At 44.4% G+C, this 19743-nt stretch overlaps 1 protein-coding gene across 1 annotated transcript; it reads left to right on the forward strand.

Annotated features, from left to right (window-relative positions):
- Positions 1 to 949: 949 nt before the first annotated feature.
- LOC120943966 (cytochrome c, somatic) lies at positions 950 to 18665 on the forward strand. The gene is made up of 3 exons (XM_040357669.1): positions 950 to 1071; positions 8218 to 8405; positions 18511 to 18665. The coding sequence occupies exons 2-3, from the start codon at positions 8237 to 8239 to the stop codon at positions 18657 to 18659; spliced, it is 318 nt and encodes a 105-aa protein (XP_040213603.1). The 5' UTR covers positions 950 to 1071; positions 8218 to 8236; the 3' UTR covers positions 18660 to 18665.
- The last annotated feature ends 1078 nt before the right edge of the window (positions 18666 to 19743 follow it).

The following is a 19743-nucleotide window of genomic DNA, read 5'->3' on the forward strand; positions in this document are numbered from 1 at the left end:
TTTGGGAGCCATGTCGCATGACCGCGCAATTGTCTGTTAAAGCGACGCAGTGCCGAATCGCAAAACCTGGCCTGGTCCTTTAGCTGCATTTTGGTCCGGGGCTTACGTGGTTAAGGCATAGAATGTACTATCAGGAGATGGATTGGGGGGTCAGAGAAGACAGGATCAAACAGTCTTTTTACACAACATAGAGGATTAACCCCTTAGGTTCCACAGTGAGTATAACAAGCACACTTTACTGCATATACAGACTGATTTTACTGGTGTGGGTTTAGTGATACTTTAATGGCCACGCATTTTTCTGCAGCTATTTGTAATGCAAAAACAGAAGAAAAACTGGTCAGTGTGGAAGGGCCATTAGGTATCTATTTCCTTGGCACAACCTCATCTTTTATTTCACAAACAGTTGGGCAATACATGGTGTTTGTGGGCCAAAAAAAGGAACTTCATTGTATACTGTTCTAGTTTGTGTCTTATAAAGCATTGTGCTAATATCATGTGACATACATTTGGAACTATCACTATTTTATTCTCTGGAGCCTCTGTTTCACAACATATAAAACGTTTTTCGGGGTTTAAATAATCTCCAGGCTTAAAATGATTTTCCCCACACGCTTCATGTAGGCACACAGGGCTCTAGCAGCAAGCTCTCCTATATCAGTCCCTTGTTTCCCAGCACTGCATTATTATAGACTTTGTACATGTACTAGGAAGCGCTGTGGTACATGCCAGCGACATAGAACTATGAAGCCCCCGTGGCCGACAATACAGCCGCATTCCCCGCCCCAGGCTACACATCCTCTACCCGCTACTTTTCTATTTTAGGACATATCTCAGCCTGCCCCGCCCATCCTATTTTCACTGCCAATCGCCTCGTGAGAAGCACGGAACGCGTATAACCATTGGAGAGAGTTGGCGCTGGGCGTGGTGCCGGTCTCCAGCTGTGTGTGACGTCACGCTGAGCCCGGTGAATTCGGATTGGATGGAATTAGCCGGAGGCCGGGTCACGTGTGTGCAGCAGAGATCGTGATCTGCAGAGCGGTGCGGGGCGGACAGTGAGCGAGAAGTCCGGTGAGAGGGGGAGGAGGGAGAAGTCAGAGTCATGTGATCGGGTGTAGATTGCAGGGTCCCCCTGTGTCCTCATCTATGGAGGTCTAGGACTTTCTGTATGTGCAGCTCTCATAGGTCGGTCTCTGATCATGTGATCATGCATGCAGGGCTGGTGTAAGGATTTGCCTCCACCCCCCTTGGCCCCGCCCCTGGCTCCACCCATTTGCCCTGCCCTTGTAAACCCTGACACATACGCTGACCCACCTGACACATACACTGACCCACCTACCTGACACATACACTGACCCACCTACCTGACACATACACTGACCCACCTACCTGACAACTATGCTGACCTATACAGTGACCCACCTACCTGACAACTACGCTGACCTATCTGACACATACACTGACACACCTACCTGACACATACACAGATCCACCTACCTGACAACTACGCTGACCTATACAGTGACCACCTACCTGACAACTACTCTGACCTATACAGTGACCCACCTACCTGACAACTACGCTGACCTACCTGACACATACACTGACCCACCTACCTGACAACTACGCTGACCTACCTGACACATACACTGATGCACCTACCTGACACATACACAGATCCACCTACATGACAACTACGCTGACCTACCTGACACATACACTGATGCACCTACCTGACACATACACAGATCCACCTACATGACAACTACGCTGACCTACATGACACATGCAGTGACCCACCTACCTGACAACTACGCTGACCTACATGACAAATACAGTGACCCACCTACCTGACAACTATGCTGACCTATACAGTGACCCACCTACCTGACAACTACGCTGACCTACCTGACACATACACTGACCCACCTACCTGACCACTACAGTAACCCACCTACCTGACAACTACGCTGACCCACCTGACACATACACTGACCCACCTACCTGACCACTACAGTAACCCACCTACCTGACAACTACGCTGACCTACCTGACACATACACTGATGCACCTACCTGACACATACACAGATCCACCTACATGACAACTACGCTGACCTACATGACACATGCAGTGACCCACCTACCTGACAACTACGCTGACCTACATGACAAATACAGTGACCCACCTACCTGACAACTATGCTGACCTATACAGTGACCCACCTACCTGACAACTACGCTGACCTACCTGACACATACACTGACCCACCTACCTGACCACTACAGTAACCCACCTACCTGACAACTACGCTGACCCACCTGACACATACACTGACCCACCTACTGACCACTACAGTGACCCACCTACCTGACAACTACGCTGACTTACATGACACATACAGTGACCCACCTACCTGACAACTACACTGACCTACCTACCTGACAACTACACTGACACATAAACTGACCTACCTGACACAATGACTTCTACTTTCTGCACTACTCACCCCCATCCCCCACACACAGCTCGATGTAGATTGGGGAGGATCCATCCTCCTCCTTACCTCTGCGCTTGATTGATTAAATTATCAGGGCTCTCCTCAGCAGCGGGCGGGCGGGCAGTATAGCATAGGAGTCCCTGCCAGCGCCGCCATCCAGCCGCTCCATGGTGTCCCCGCTGGTCGGGAGGTCAGCTAACAGACGCCGCACCTTTCAATGCTCCAATCTCCACCAGGCCCCGCCCCTCCGCTGCAGACACACAGCGCCGCACCAGAGGGACAGGCTGAAGGAAATGTGACAGGGCGCTCAGCGGGACACATCGGAGGATTGTCGGTACGCACAAGAGGTGTTCTCTGGCACCGAGCTCACACACACCTGGAGCTTCACCAGGACAGAGTGGTGGCGCCCTAGGTTTGTAGTGCACCCTAGGCGGCTGCCTACTCCGCCTAGTGGTAGCACCGGCCCTGCATGCATGGAATAGCATCAAATGGTTGTCATCAGTAGGCTCCACCCCTTATTGATATACATTATACGCTCCCGATATCCTCTTCACCGCTCAGCCTGGCCGCTGATTGGCTAGAGCGGATGGATTGAGAGCAGCACAGTCATTGGCTGGCGCTGCTGTCAATCACATCCAGTGACGCGGCGGGGCCGAGTGATACAGTGAGTGGCTATGGCCGCTCGCTGTATCACAGGAGCGCGCCCGCAATTACTGACCACCATGCGAGCTCTCGCATTACTGTGGTGAGTTATTGCGGGGAGGACCAGAGACAGCCGCCGAGGGACCCCAGAAGAGGAGGATCGGGGGCACTCTGTGCAAAACGAACTGCACAGTGGAGGTAAGTATGACATGTTTGTTATTTTAAAGGAAAAAAAAAATCCTTTACAAACGCTTTAAAGCGGGATTCCGGGCATAGGGTTTTTTTTTTTTTTGCAATCCACAATACATTACATTCAATATTCTTTTACAATTATCAAAAAAACACGATTGGTACATAAAACCGTGTGAACACTTACCTGATATCTGCTCAGCGATCTTGTGGCCGTTTCCATGTTAGCTGTGGGCATGAGAAGCCCAGTTCCTTCGTCTTCCTGGATTTCCCTAGAGAGGTGCATGCTGGGATTTTTAGGCTCAGTAATGCCCAGAGACTCCTGGGAAATGAGTGTCATCATTTCCCAGGAGGGAATGGGGTCTTAGGACAGGAAGTTGAACCCGGGCTAGGAACTAGGCAGATTATGAAATCTGCCTAGTAACAGCCATATACAAGTAAAAAAACTTTTTTTAAGATTTTTTTTTTTTTACATTAAAGGCAAGCTGTTAATAAAAAGTTTGTTTTTAGGGTGGAACTCTGCTTTAACCATTTATCTACCAGTATAGTAGCTCAGTTGTTCTGACAGGACGTCATATGACGTCCTCGTATTTTAAAGCCGATAGGGGGCGCGCGCTCCCGCCGCATTACTGGGAACACGATGTGCGTGTCCGGCGGCCGCGATTGCCCAGTAACTGAGCAGGACCGTGGATCTCTGTGTGTAAACACAGAGATCCACGTCCTGTCAGGGAGAGGAGACCGATGCTGTGTCCCTTGTACATAGGGACACAGATCGGTCACCTCCCCCAGTCAGTCCCCTCCCCCTACAGTTACAATCACTCACTAGGCTACACATTTAACACCTTCCTCGCCCCCTAGTGTTAACTAACCCCTTTCCTACCAGTCAGATTTATACAGTAATCAGTACCTATTTATAGCACTGTTCACTGTATAAATGTGAATGGTCCCAAAAATGTGTCAAAAGTGTCCGATGAGTCCGCCATAATGTCGCAGTCCCAATAAAAAAATCGCAGATCGCCGCCATTACTAGTAAAAAATAAATTAAAAAATGTATAATTATATCCCCTATTTTGTAGGCGCTATAACTTTTTGCGCAAGCCAATCACTATACGCTTATTGCAATGATTTTTTTAAATAATGGGATATTTATTATAGCAAAAAGTAAAAAATATTTTTTTTTTTTCAAAAATTGACGCTCTTTTCTTTGTTTATAGCACAAAAAATAAAAACCACACAGGCGATCAAATACCACCAAAAGAAAGCTCTATTTGTGAGGAAAAAAGGACGTAAATTTTGTTTGGAAGCCACATCGCACGACTGCGCAATTGTCAGTTAACTACTTCAGACCCGGCATATAGTCAAAAGACGGCGTCCAGGTGGCTCTATAAATCCGAGACGCCGTCTTTTGACGTCCTCGGGTCCTCCGGCCACTGGGGGATGCACCCAGGGGGTCCCTGTGATGCCGATGCGCGTGCCTGGCAGCCGCGATGTCCGCCGGGTACCCGCGATCGGCAATGACAGAGCCAGGGACGTGGAGCTCTGTGTGTAAACACAGAGCTCCACGTCCTGTCAGGGAGAGGAAACAGGTTCTGTGTCCCTTGTACATAGGGACACAGCATCGGTCACCTCCCCCCACAGTAAGAATCACTCCCAGGATACACATTTAACCCCTTCCTCGCCCCCTAGTGTTAACCCCTTCCCTGCCAGTCACATTTATACAGTAATCAATGCATTTTTATAGCACTGTTCGCTGTATTAATGTGAATGGTCCCAAATTTTTTTCCGCCGCAATATCGCAGTCCTGCCAAAATTCGCAGATCGCCGTATTACTAGTAAAAAAAAAAAAAAATGAAAAAAAATGTCAGAATTCTATCCCTCATTTTGTAGCCACTATAACTTTTGCACAAACCAATCACTATACGCTTATTGCGATTTATTATCTTTTTTTTTTTTTTTTTACCAGATATGTAGAATACATATCGGCCTAAACTGAGAAAAAAAAATAGTTTTTTTTTTTTTTTTTAATGTATATTTATTACAGCAAAAAGTAAAAAATATTGTGTTTTTTTTTTTCAAAATTGTCGCCCTTTTTTGGTTTATAACGCAAAAAATAAAAACCGCAGAGGTGATCAAATACCACCAAAAGAAAGCTCTATTTGTGGGAAAAAAAGGACGTACATTTTGTTTGGGAGGCACGACCGGTGCTGCCTCACCCTTGCCCATTAATGCTACCTCATCAGTACCACTTATCAGTGAAGCCTCATTAGTGCCCACCAGTGCAGCCTCATCAGTGCCCATCAGTGAAGAAGAAAAAATACTTATCAACATTGTATAACAGAAACTAAGAAAAAAAAATTTCCTCCAAAATATTTGGTCTTTTTTTTTATTTTTATTTTTTATTCAGCTTAAAATAAAATACCCAGCAGTGATTAAATACCACCAAAATAAATCTCTTTTTGAGGGCAAAAAAAGATAAATATGAATATGGGTACAGTGTTGCATGACCGTGCAATTGTCATTCAAAGTGTGCGAGCACTAAAAGCTGAAAATTGACCTGGACAGGAAGGGGGTGAAAGTGCCCGGTATTGAATCAGTATAAAAAATAATTAAAAACAAGAATAAAACTACCCAGAAACATGCAGGGAAATGCACAGAAGTCCAAATGACTGCAGGTGCGTATTTAAATGCATTGTAATTAGTGTTGTACTGAAAATTCGGCTGCCGAAAACAACCCTCTGAAAATAGGGTTTTCAGCGTAGTGCTGATAATGGCTGACGAAAACACCCGCAATTTTGCCGCAATTTTACCTTGCTTATTGTGTGTTTTTCATAGGTCATGTGACAAAATGCTTACAAAACAACACGGGTGCATTTATGATGTATTCTTGCTGCGTTATCAATGCATTTCAATGGGGAGGTGCGGTTTGCCAAATATGCACCAAAAATGCAGCAAGCAGGATTTTTAACACCGCTTCAAAAGGAGCCAATAATGGCTGACAATAAATTCATATTTATTAAAGTTCATATTATTAATGAAAAATATAATACAATTATTTATAAAAAAATATATAAGAGCAAGAGAAGGGAATTATTCTCTTTCCTTTTTTTTTCTTCTCATCCCTTTTTTTTTTTTTCTCTCTCTTGGATGTTTTTCTCTCTTCCCTCTCGAATATATCTTCAGGGAATCGAGATAAATTAATTTGAAAAGTTTTTTTTTTCAAATTTTTTTCTAAAATAAAATCTGATTAACAAAAAAAATATTTCTAATTTTTATTTTTTTTAAACCATTAGTTTCAGTTTCAGCTAAGTGCATCCTGAGTTTTCGGTTTTGGTTTTTGCCATCGAAATTTTGATTTCGCTGCACCACGTAGTTATAATGCACGTTGGCCCTTAAAGTGAATGTAAACCCACTGTCATCCTTTCTAAACTAATGCCATAGTGCTGATCTATAAGGATATAGATGCCTCCTGCATGTATCCTTACCTATCAAATGTTTCCCCTCTGTCTGTTATAAGAACTGAAAAACTGCAGATTCTGTGGGTGGATCTGTTGTCTGGAGCTCGGTGGGTGGAGTCGTGAAGTAGACTTCCCACCCGCCTCTACCCTCCCCTTACACTAAATTCTGCTATGATCACCAACATACAGTCAAAATCCAGAAATGTATCCACATGACTTCAGAAAAGGAGTGGGGTGGGAATTAAAAAATAATGGGGTGGATTCAGGGCGTGCAAAACTGCAGCGGCGGCGTAACGTATGACATTTACGTTACGCGGCCGCAAGTTTTACGGGCAAGTGCTTGATTCACAAAGCACTTGCCTGTAAAGTTGCGGCGGCGTAGCGTAAAAGGGGCCGGCGTGAGCGCGCGTAATTCAAATGATCTCGTAGGGGGCGTGGATCATTTAAATTAGGCGCGTTCCCGCGCCGAACGTACTGCGCATGCGCCGTCCCTAAAATTTCCCGACGTGCATTGCGGTAAATGATGTCGCAAGGACGTCATTGGTTTCGACGTGAACGTAAATGGCGTCCAGCGCCATTCACGGACGACTTCCGCAAACGACGTAAAATTTTGAAATTGCGACGCGGGAACGACGTCCATACTTAACATTGGCTGCGCCTCCTAATAGCAGGAGCAGCCTTACGGCGAAAAAGACGAACGCAAACAACGTAAAAAACGACCGCTGGCCGCACGTACGTTTGTGAATCGGCGTAAGTATGCAATTTACATACTCTACGCTGACAACTACGGGAGCGCCACCTAGCGGCCAGCGTCAGAATGCACCCTAAGATACGACGGCATAAGAGACTTATGCCAGTCGTATGTTAGGCTACAGTCGGCGTATCTAGCTTTCTGAATACAGAAAGTAGATACGCCGGCGCTACTTAGCAATTACGCGGCGTATCTATGGATACGCCGGCGTAATTGCTCTCTGAATCCACCCCAATGCCTGTCTGAAGCTAGTGCATGAGATATGTAAATAACCTGTCACTCGCAGCAAGGGGGCGGAACGGACTAAGGGTTTTCTCTGTAAGTCTGTTTTATTTCACTAAACAATAAAAGAGGATTGCTCAGAGCTGGATTAACTCTTTGTGGCAAGACTGGGCACAGATGATAGGAAATCTTATACTCTACATTGTGACATCAAAAAAATAAATACACATTTTCGGGTTTACATACACTTTAAGGCGGCAGCTTTAACAAGACTAAATGACTTCAGCAGGTGCTTGGAATACTTCAAGGGAGGTCAGAGTTCTATTTTAAGTAGGTCTGAGTGACGCAACGCACCGTTTCTGCATAGACCAGCAAGCCTTATCGTATTTTCAGCACATGTTATTTGACTGCCTGACTTTTCTTATCTCCCCCATTCATTCTTTTATATTTTTCTATAGGCCAGAGGCAGGAATCAAAATGGGTGATGTGGAGAAAGGGAAGAAGATTTTCGTCCAGAAATGTGCCCAGTGCCACACTGTTGAGAAGAATGGAAAGCATAAAACGGGACCAAATTTATGGGGTCTCTTTGGTCGCAAAACAGGACAGGCTCCAGGATTTTCCTACACTGATGCAAACAAGAGCAAAGGTATTGTAGATGTTATAATGCAGGTAGTAATGTAAACCAACAGTCCACATGCTTCTGCTCTTCAATGGGATGATGGCAAGTTGACTTGTGCACTGCCAAAAAATGTGTCCCTTTTCGTCTTTGTTTCTCTTGGTTTTTGGTAGTTTTGCGGGTCAGTCGAATATTCGTAATTCGAGAATCTGAAAATAAGAAAGAAAAACCGAAAATTATAAAGATTAACTAATAATAACCAACTATTAAATTATAGGTATTGGAATTTCCTTTCAAATCTGGCTGTTAGGGCCCTTTCACACATACGTTTTCGGATAAAATAAGGACATACATGTATCCCTATGGGATAGCGGGTGTCAGCGGATGAACATCGGTCAGTGTTCATCCGATCCCCCCCATAGGGGAGAGCGGAGAAAAGACAGGGCGGTCCCTGCACAGTGTGCGGGGACCGCTCTGTCATCTGCCAGCTCAGCGGGGATCAACGGAGCGATCCCCGCTGAGAAAGCGGATAAGAAAGCTACGGATCCTCACGGATCCGTACGTGGGAAAGGGCCGTTAGTGAACGTTACGAATTTATCCAAAGTTACAAATGATCCAAAATAACGAATGCTGCATCCAAACAAATGTAACAAATTAATAATTAATAATAAAACGTTTTTAATATTGTTTTTTTTTAAATTATTAACCACTTCATTACTGGGCACTTAAACCCCCTTCGTGCTCAGACCAATTTTCAGCTTGCAGCGGTGACGCACTTTGAATGACAATTGCGCGGTCATACAACACTGTACCCAAATTATATTTTTATCTTTTTTTTCCCACAAATAGAGCTTTCTTTTGGTGGTATTTGATCATCTGTGCGATTTTTATTTTTTGCGCTATAAACAAAAAAAAGACAGAAAATCTTGAAAAAAAACACAATATTTTTTACTTGTTATAATATCCCAATTAAAAAAAAATGTTCCTCGGTTTAGGCTGATTACGTATTCTTCTACATATTTTTGTAAAAAAAAAAATCGCAATAAACATATATATTTATTGGTTTGCGCAAAAGTTATAGCGCCTACAAAATAGGGGATAGATTTATGATTTTTTTTTGTCAGGCCTGCGATATTGCGGCGGACGTATAGGACGCTTTTGACACAATTGTGGGACCATTCACATTTATACAGCGATCAGTGCTATAAAAATGCACTCATTACTGTATAAATGTGACTGGCAGGGAAGGGGTTAACACTAGGGGGCGAGGAAGGGGTTAAATGTATTCCCTGGGTGTGTTCTAACTGTGTGTGGAGGGGGACTGACTGGGGGAGGTGACCGATGCTGTGTCCCTATGTACAAGGGACACAGATCGGTCTCCTCTCTCCCTGACAGGACGTGGAGCTCTGTGTTTACACACAGAGCTCCACGTCCCTGCTGTCACTGCCGATCGCGGGTACCTGGCAGACATCGCGGCCGTCAGGCATGCGCATCGGCTTCCCAGCGATGCGCCAGGCACAGTGTTTCCCCGCTGCGTGCCCGGGGAATGTAAACAGGACGTCCAGGGACGTCCACCCGGCACTTGAGAGCCGCACTGTGGACGTCTTTCGTCTATAGCGCGGCCCTCTAGTGGTTAAAGCAGAGTTCCGCTGAATTTTTTTTTTTTTTAAGTCAGCAGCTACAAATGCTGCAACTGCTGACTTTTAAAATAAGGATGCTTACCTGTCCAGGGCGACCGCGATGTCCTCACCTGAAGCCAACCCGTCCCTCCGCTCCCGGGTGGAGGCGCCGCAATCTTCACAGCCTGGTTCCCTACTGCGCATGTAATTTTTAAATTCGGATAAATTTGTATTTGCTATGTTCACTAACAGGCAAATTTGAAAGGAAATTCCAATACCTATAATTAAATAGTTATTATTTCAGATTTTCAAATTTATGAATGTCCAAATTATCAAATTTACGAATATTCGAAAAGATTAGTTAAACAGTGTTTTCGTATTAATAAATTTGTCGAAATTCTTTAAAAAAAAAAGAATTCGGACCAAAACGAGTTGCACGTGTCTAATGGCAAGTGTTCCAAACACTGACATAAATATTACCCATTTACGGTCCGCCACACATTTATATATATGCGCGTCCTGTCAGCAAGTGGTTGTAACAAGCTCATGGCTGCAACCATTGGTATCCTTTTTTTACAGCTGGCAACCAGCTGTTTCGGTTTAAAAGCGATCTGAGGGTCTCTGCAGCCCCCTGATTCCAGAAGTGAAAAGGTCTGGTCCCCTAGCCCCCCACCTTGGCTACAGCCAGGGAAGCAGCCAACCAAAGGAGTGATGTCATCGCGGCTTGGTCATTCAAACGGCTGGACCCCGTGAACCCAGAAGGAAGACCGGGTGAAGATGGAACCCCTGTCAGCAGTGATAGGGCGCCGCTATAGAGATCTGTTTTTTAGGTAAATCGGTCATAATGTGCTAGCATGCACAGCATACTAGCACATTATGACATGAACCTGCGGGGGGACCCAGGCAGTTTACTACTACATTACAGTGCATATATTGTAAAGCCAAACTTTAGGTAAAAAGGTAAAAACTTTCCATTTCTGTTTTGGAAACAGGAAGCGAGAAGAAATTTCCCAGTGAGGGAATTCTCCCATCTTAGGCAGTTGTCATCAGAACATTTTTCCCCATTGAACGACTTTAACCACTTGCTGACTGCCCCATAGCAGCCCCTTAACACCAAGATAAGCAAATATGGTCCAAATACAAGAGGCATGCATGTTTTTCTTTGAATCTTGTGTGTACTTGTGTATTTCTTCTAGATCTGTTCAGCGATCCAGTTTGAAAATGTACCTCTCTGCAGGAGCTTCCTGTAATAAAGACCAGTCACTGCTGCTCTCTGTCCTTGTACAGGGCGACTGGTCTTGTCTCTGCCCCCTTTTGTAGTATTCTGCAGGTAGCCTGTAGTGGGTGGAGTTGGTGGGTCCCACCCACATCTCTGCTACCTGCACAGGCTGTGTACAGCGCAGGGATGTCACCACTACGTTTACGAGGTAATAACTGGGTTTTCAAAAGCATTTGGTGTACACAAAGTGGATTTTTATCCTCCATGCCTAATAAGGAATATATTTGAATGAAAATGTTCATGCTTGGAGTTCAGCTTTAACCGCTTAACGACCACCGCATGTATATGTACGTCCACAGAATGGCACTTACAGGCATATGGGCGTACATGTACGTCCCCGCCTTTCCGGGGGTCCGATCGGGACCCGCCCGCTACATGCGGAGGTCAGAAACCGGCGAGGAGCGATCCGGGACGAGGGCGTGGCTATTCGTTTCTAGCCGCCCCCTCGCGATCGCTCCCCAGAGCTGAAGAACGGGGAGAGCCGTATGTAAACACGCCTTCCCCGTGCTTCAATGTGGCGGCGCATCGATCGAGTGATCCCTTTTATAGGGAGACACGATCGATGACGTCAGACCTACAGCCACACCCCCCTACAGTTGTAAACACACACTAGGTGAACCCTAACTCCTTCAGCGCCCCCTGTGGTTAACTCCCAAACCGCAACTGTCATTTTCACAATAAACAATGCAATTTAAATGCATTTTTTGCTGTGAAAATGACAATGGTCCCAAAAATGTGTCAAAATTGTCCGAAGTGTCCGCCATAATGTCGCAGTCACGAAAAAAATCGCTGATCGCCGCCATTAGTAGTAAAAAAATAAAATAATAAAACTATCCCCTATTTTGTAAACGCTATAAATTTTGTGCAAATCAATCGATAAACGCTTATTGCGATTTTTTTCTACCAAAAATAGGTAGAAGAATACATATCGGCCTAAACTGAGGACATTTTTTTTATATATATGTTTTTGGGGGATTTTTATTATAGCAAAAAGTAAAAAATATTGAATTTTTTTCAAAATTGTCGGTCTCTTTTTGTTTATAGCGCAAAAAATAAAAACCGCAGAGGTGATCAAATACCACCAAAAGAAAGCTCTATTTGTGGGGAAAAAAGGACGCCAATTTTGTTTGGGAGCCACGTCGCACGACCGCGCAATTGTCTGTTAAAGCGACACAGTGCCGAATTGTAAAAACGCTTTGGGCATTTAGCAGCATATTGGTCCGGGGCTTAAGTGGTTAAATTGAAGAAGTAACTAACGTGTAGGATTGTAGGAAGGGAATGTAGTCCTCTTTTTTGTGCTTGCACAGCGGTATCCATGTTATTAACAGCTCCCCAGATCTCAATAAACGTGGAGTCACAATATCCAATGGCAAACAGCACCACCTACTGGCAAATGCATTGCTTCCTTCTGGATCAGTTAAAAAAGCCAACTTGAGAATGATTCTTTGTTATCAGTTTGATTTGAGTTACTATATACGGAAATAGGACAATGTTTCCTGACATCATTTATATTACTTTCTGCAGGGATTGGCAACTTTGAGGGCACTCTAAGGCTGGCCATACATTATATAATTTTCTTCTACAGTTTTCCTTTAGATTTACCAAATAATATGAGGTCAAACCCTAAACACTTTCAATTTGTATGCAATCAGACAGGCCCTTTCACTACATAGTTGAAGGTAAAGCTAAAGAAAATTGTATAATGTATGGCCAGCCTAATGCCTGCAGATTCTATTTAAACCACTTTAGCCCTGGAAGGATTTACCAACTTCCTGACCAGGACATTTTTTTGCGATACGGCACTGCATCGTTTTAACTGACAATTGCGCGACGTTATACCCAAACAAAATTGCTGTCTTTTTTTTCCCCCCACAAATAGAGTTTTTTCTTTTGGTGGTATTTGATCACCTCTGTGGTTTTTATTTTTTGGGCTATAAATTTTGAAAAAAATAAAACCGTTTAGGCCAATATGTATTCTTCTACATATTTTTGGTAAAAATAAAATCGCAATAATAGATTTGTGCAAAAGTTATAGCATCTACAAAATAGGAGATATATTTATGGCATTTTTATTATAATTTTTTTTTTTTTTACTAGTAATGGCGGTGATCAGAGATTTTAGAATGATTTGTGTTTAAGTGTTGACCGAAATCTGCCTATAGGCTTATAGGTTTTACTATTGTGTTATGTTCACACTCTTCTAGAGCCGTATCACAACCTCCTTTTATGTATCGGCTATGCCTCATATTTGACAATTGCAGGATACATTCACGCCACCTACAGAAGTCTGTTGATTAAGGATGAGCTCCAGCGTGTTCGCACAGTCCACGTGCAGAGCCCGCCAGGAAGTGGGCCCCGCGCTGCACTAATCACAGGCCGGTGCTCGGCTGCAGAGATCGGGAAATGTCTCCCTGCCTGTGATTAGCGCAGCGCGGTGCCGACTTCCTGACGGGCTCTGCACGTGGACTGTGCGAACATGCTGGAGCTTATCCTTCCTGTTGATCCTTCATTATTTTCCATTTCTCTCGCCCTCTGTATTTATTTTATTTCACTACCCCCTTTTGTATTTGTGTTTTTTATATTTTTGGATTGAAACAGTCAAAACGTAATAAAAATGTGTTAATTAAAAAAAAAAAGGCCGCTCTCATACTGATTCACTGTGATTTACCCACACCGCAGGTGCAGTGTGCCTGCAGCTTTCCTGGTGGTTTGCTGAGCTTAGCCATAGACTTCTGAATGCAGAAGTTTTGGTGCGTTTTCAGAAAATGCACCACACCTGCAGGATATAATAGAAGTCTTTGGCAAAGCGCAGCTAACCCACTGCACTCACAGTGCAGGTAAACCGCAGAACAACAGTGTGAACGTTTAACCCCTTGGACCTCACAGAAGCATGCAGTTGCAGAGTGGCACCATTTACTTGAATAGGACACAATTGCCAGGTGGCAGCACCCTCCAAAAGCAACAGGGGGTTTAATTTCTGCTGCAGCATGTGTTCAACTCTGACTGATGCCTCAGCAGCTAAAGGGGGTAGGAATTGGAGGCAGTAAAACCGCAATTAAACCGTACCACTCCCCAACTTTATATGTGAATGAGCCCTAAGGGTGCTGCTATCGAATGCAATTAAGGACATTATTCACAAGTGCAGCAGGCACTGCTGCTCCTCTGAGTGTGTTTGATATGTTGCCTCCTCACCACCTGATTAAAACCCATGATTGCCGAGCAATGCAATCGATTGCAACCTGGCAGTACGGCTATTGAAAGTTTAAATTGGGTGTGAGGAGGCGACACTGTCTGGTTATTTTTACTTCTCCCATGTTGTTCAGGTAGATCTCCACCTCTTTAAGGTTGCCTACCCCAATATAACGCATTTTAATTAAATCTGTTTGAGTGAAAAATCTGTTTGAGTGAAAAAACTTTTACCAAATCCTAATTCAGCTTAGAAAATCATAATAATGTGTAAACATAATGGGGCAGATCCACAGAGAGAGTACGCCGGCGTATCTACTGATACGCCGGCGTACTTTCAAATTTCCCGCGTCGTATCGTTGTTTTGGATCCTCAAAACAAGATACGACGGCATCTGGGTTGGATCCGACAGGCGTACGTCTTCGTACGCCTTCGGATCTAAGATGCAATTCTTCAGCGTCCGCTGGGCGGCGTTCCCTTCGTTTTCCGCGTCGAGTATGCAAATTAGCTATTTCCGACGATCCACGAACGTACGAGCGGCCGGCGCATTCCTTTACGTCGTCTCTTGTCGGCTTTTTTCGGCGTATAGTTAAAGCTACTATTTCGTGGCGTACTCAATGTTAAGTATGGCCGTCGTTCCCGCGTATAATTTCAATATTTTTTTTTTTTTTGCGTAAGTCGTTCGTGAATCGGGATGGACGCAATTTACGTCCAGGTCGTCATTTCGCGCAATGCACGGTGGGACATTTAGGGACGGCGCATGCGCAGTTCGTTCGGCGCGGGGACGCTCTTAATTTAAATGAAACACGCCCCCTACCCGCCCAATTTGAATTGTGCGCCGTTACGCCGCTTGAGATACACTACGCCGCCGTAACTTACGGCGCAAAATCTTTATGGATTCGAACCAAAGCCAGGTAAGGTACGGCGGCGTAGCGTATCTTAGATACGATGCGCCGGGGCAGATCTTTGTGGATCTGCCCCAATGATTTTCTTTTCTTTTTTGGCTTGGAAATTCTTAGTTATGGAATTATTCTTACCTAGGATAAAAAATGGAGATGTATCCAACTATATGAGTGTAGCATTATGAAAACATTTCTAGACCTAAGATGGGAATTTAGTACAGTAAAACCTTGGTTTGAGAGTAACTTGGTTTGAAAGCGTTTTGCAAGACAAGCAAAATGTTTTAATACATTTTGCCTTGATATACAAGCGATGTCTTGATATAAGAGTAGTGCCATGTCACAACTAAGTATAAAAAAGAAAAGAGGAGCCTCTAAGTGTAGCAATATGGTTACATTTAATGAAGGTATAACATTTAGCAACTTATTGCTACACTTAGAGGTGCCTCTCTTCTCTTTTATACCCTGTAAAAAAATGCTTTGATATACAAGTGCTTTGAATTACAAGCATGTTTCTGGAACGAATTATGCCGGCAAACCAAGGCTTTACTGTATATTAAATAATTCTTTCTACAAATACCTCCAGATTAGACATGCCCTCCAGGTGCAGTTCAAGTCACAAATAATTGAATGGAGCCAGATCCCCACTCTCCTAAAAATAATCAAATTAGATACATCTAAAGGGCTGATCTCCGAGTTATACGCCAGGTTGGGGGCTAGAATTATGAATGGAGTAGGACCTTCCAAAAGCATGGTAGGATGGGAGAGAGATGTAAGGGCAATAACCACTGAACAGTGGGATACGATTTTAGAACGAGGGGCATTAGTTTTGATTTCCCCCCTCACAGAAAGTATCTCACCTGTTCCTGGTACACAGAGCCTACTACACCCCAAAAAAATGTTTAAACTTGGTTGGAGATATGACGACGAGTGCCCTAGGTGCAAGGCGACAGGAGATTTCATACACATGATGTGGAAGTGCCCGAAGCTATTTAGATATTGGGTCAAGATAATAGAATAAATAAAATCTTCGGGACTACATTAGAACCAGAGGCCAAGACATGTTTGCTAGGGAGTATGGAGAAATTTAGAGCGCTGGTCGGCACTATTGAAGAAGTGCTGAGATGCCTATTCCAAGCGAGGAAATCGATTGCACAGAAATGGCAGGCACAGACCCCCTTAACAGTGGGAAATTGGGTTGAGACAAATAATACAACAGTCTGGAGCGAGAAAGTGGCATTTACTAGGTGTGACAATTATAAGAAGTTTGTGAGGATGTGGAGGCCTTGGTTGAAGGAGATGGGGTGTCCCCTGTGAGGGGATCGGATGAGAGTTCTCCCTCGCTCGCCGCCACCCCCCCACTTCCACTCCTCCCTTCTTTGTGACTCCAGACCCCTTTTTCTTCTGCCATTTTTTTTCTAAAGACATTTTTCTCTTCTTTCCTTCTTTCTTCCCCCTTGTTGTATTGCAATCATTGTAAGTACGCGCAAAATTAATGTTCGGGTGGTGTAGGTGGGTGGGTTGGGAGGGGGAAGGTAAAGTAATAACTGTTTTATGCAATGTAAGTCATTATATAATGCTTCACGATGGTGTATTTTTTTCTTGAGAATGGAGAAACAATAAAAAAGTATTTAAATTTAAAAAATAACGAACTAAATAAATAGATTATAGAGGTCTGCGGTCACTGTAATTCATCTGCTGTCAAATAAAGTACCTGACTTACCGTATTTTCCGGCGTATAAGACGACCCCCTAATTTTCCAGGAAAAATTTGGGTTTTGGGATATACTCACTGTATAAGACTACCCCCTTCTTACTAGTCTTTCTGGAAGCTGAGGGGTAGCCAGAACCGCTGACAGAAACAGGCTTTTTCAAATCTCACTGCACTGTGCCATTACATTACATTCCTCACTGTGCCATTACATTGCATGCCCCCACTGTGCCCTCACTTGCCCCTCACTGTACCATCACTCGCCCCTCACTGTACCATCACTTGCCCCTCACTGTACCATCACTTGCCCCTCACTGTACCATCACTTGCCCCTCACTGTACCATCACTTGCCCCTCTCTGTACCATCACTTGCCCCTCTCTGTACCATCACTTGCCCCCACTGTGCCTGAACTTGTTGCCCCCACTGTGCCTGAACTTGTTGCCCCCACTGTGCCTGAACTTGCCCCTCACTGTACCATCACTTGCCCCTCACTGTACCATCACTTGCCCCTCTCTGTACCATCACTTGCCCCCACTGTGCCTGAACTTGTTGCCCCCACTGTGCCTGAACTTTTTGCCCCCACTGTGCCTGAACTTGTTGCCCCCACTGTGCCTGAACTTGTTGCCCCCACTGTGCCTGAACTTGTTGCCCCCACTGTGCCTGAACTTGTTGCCCCCCCCGTGCAATCACCGCAAACCCTCACTTTTTTTGCCGGCGGTGACGGTCTCCGTACTGCGAGCGCTAGCGTCAATGATTTGAAAGCCGCGCCTTCTCTTCAGAGTGTTCTGTGATAGGCGGAACACAAATTTGCCCAGCAGCGCCTCTGTTCTGTGTTTTCCGCCTATCACGGACGTCTTCTCATCTCGTCCGAGGATGAGAAGGCATCTGTGATAAGAGGAACACAGAACAGAGGTGCTGCTGGGAAGATTTGTGTTCCTCCTATCACAGGACACGCTGAGGAGAAGGAGCGTCTTTTAAATCATTGACGCTCGCGCTCGCAGCACGGAGACTGTCCCCGCCGGCAAAAAAAGTGAGCACGGAGACCGTACCCGGCGTATAAGACGACCCCCGACTTTGGATGCACGTTTTTGCATCCAGAAAGTCGTCTTATCCGCCGGAAAATACGGTATGTTTGATTACACAAAAAAAAAAAGTTCCCTACCCCGATATAAAGCATTTTAATTAAATCTGTTTGAGTGTGGAAAAAAAGAGGTCTTACGCAACTTTTTCTTTTTACCAGTCCTAATTTAGCTTAGAAAATCATGATAATGTGTAAACATAATGATAATTGCAATGAGAACTTTTCTTTTTTGGCTTGGAAATTCTTAGGTGTGGAATTATACTTACCTAGGATGAAAAGTGCAGATGTATGCCCATGTAAAAGCTAATAAATGAATAGAACAAATAATGCTCATTGGATTATTGTTTCCTTTTTCACAGGTATTGTGTGGGGAGAGGATACTCTGCTAGAATATCTGGAAAACCCTAAAAAGTATATACCAGGAACCAAGATGATTTTTGCTGGGATTAAGAAGAAGAATGAACGCTTGGATCTTATAGCCTATTTAAAACAAGCAACATCGGAGTGATTAGTCTAGAATAGATGTATTACAAATGTAAAAGCCATGTTTGCAGCTGACAGCCACATTTGTGTCATTATAAATGTTGTCATACTCATCTAACAAACTACAAGAAACCCTGCGCTGAATGTCAACTGGAGGGGAGATACGTAACGCTGTGATCCGTTAAGGCTTCTGAAATATGATTGGATGAATACATAAAGGGAATCTATTGTGAATGGGTTGGTTCATCCAAAACTATTTTGTAGAAGATGCTGGTGAGTAAAATCACTTGCTGGCTTCTAAAGTCACTTGTGAACTCCGACAGTAAGAGCTCTACTCTGGAGCTCAGTTCCCGGCCACCTTCTGGGGTTGATTTACTAAAACTGGAGAGTGCAAAATCTAGTGCAGCTCTGCATAGAAACCCATCATTTTTCAGATTTATTTTTTTGTCAAAGCCTAATTGAACAAGCTAGAAGCTGATTGGTTACCATGCACAGCTGCACTAGGTTTTGCACTTTCCAGTTCAAGTAAATCATCCCCTCTGTGTTCATTATTAAACACTCTCACACTGCCTGTTGGGTTTTTGGCTACATTTTGGATGAGGTGGCAGAAGAAGTGAGAGGCCCGGATTCACAAAGCACTTACGCCGACGTATCTCTAGATACGCCGCGTAAGTGTAACTATACGCTGTTGTATCTGTGCGCCGTGCCCACAATTTGAGATACGCCTAAAAATAGGTTTCCTACAACCAACGTAACTTGCCTACGCCGTCGTATCGTGGGCGCATATTTACGCCGGGCGCATTTGCCGCTCCCATAGATTTTTTATGCACATATGCAAATGAGGGAGATACGCCGATTCACAAACGTAGTTGCCCATATAGGAGGCGCAACTCATGCAAAGGTATGGACCAGGGAACGCAAGCCATCGTATCTTTTGTCGTTTGCGTTGTACGTGAATATGACTAGGCGTGGGTTACGTTCACGTCGTAGGCAGTGATTCGACGTATCTTAGGCAGTTGTCTCAACGTGATTCTGAGCATGCTCACTGGGATGCGGCCACGGGACGGCGAATGCGCCGTTAATTTTAAGTACTTCTATGGCGCTCGGCC

The sequence above is a fragment of the Rana temporaria genome, chromosome 6 (assembly GCF_905171775.1).
Source record: "Rana temporaria chromosome 6, aRanTem1.1, whole genome shotgun sequence".
NCBI classification, from domain to species: domain Eukaryota; kingdom Metazoa; phylum Chordata; class Amphibia; order Anura; family Ranidae; genus Rana; species Rana temporaria.

Coding starts and splice junctions, on each gene's coding strand:
- LOC120943966 (XM_040357669.1), top strand. CDS start 8,237: ATGGGTGATGTGGAGAAAGGGAAGAAGATTTTCGTCCAGAAATGTGCC. Junction 8,406..18,510: donor TGATGCAAACAAGAGCAAAG/GTATTGTAGATG, acceptor CCTTTTTCACAG/GTATTGTGTGGGGAGAGGAT.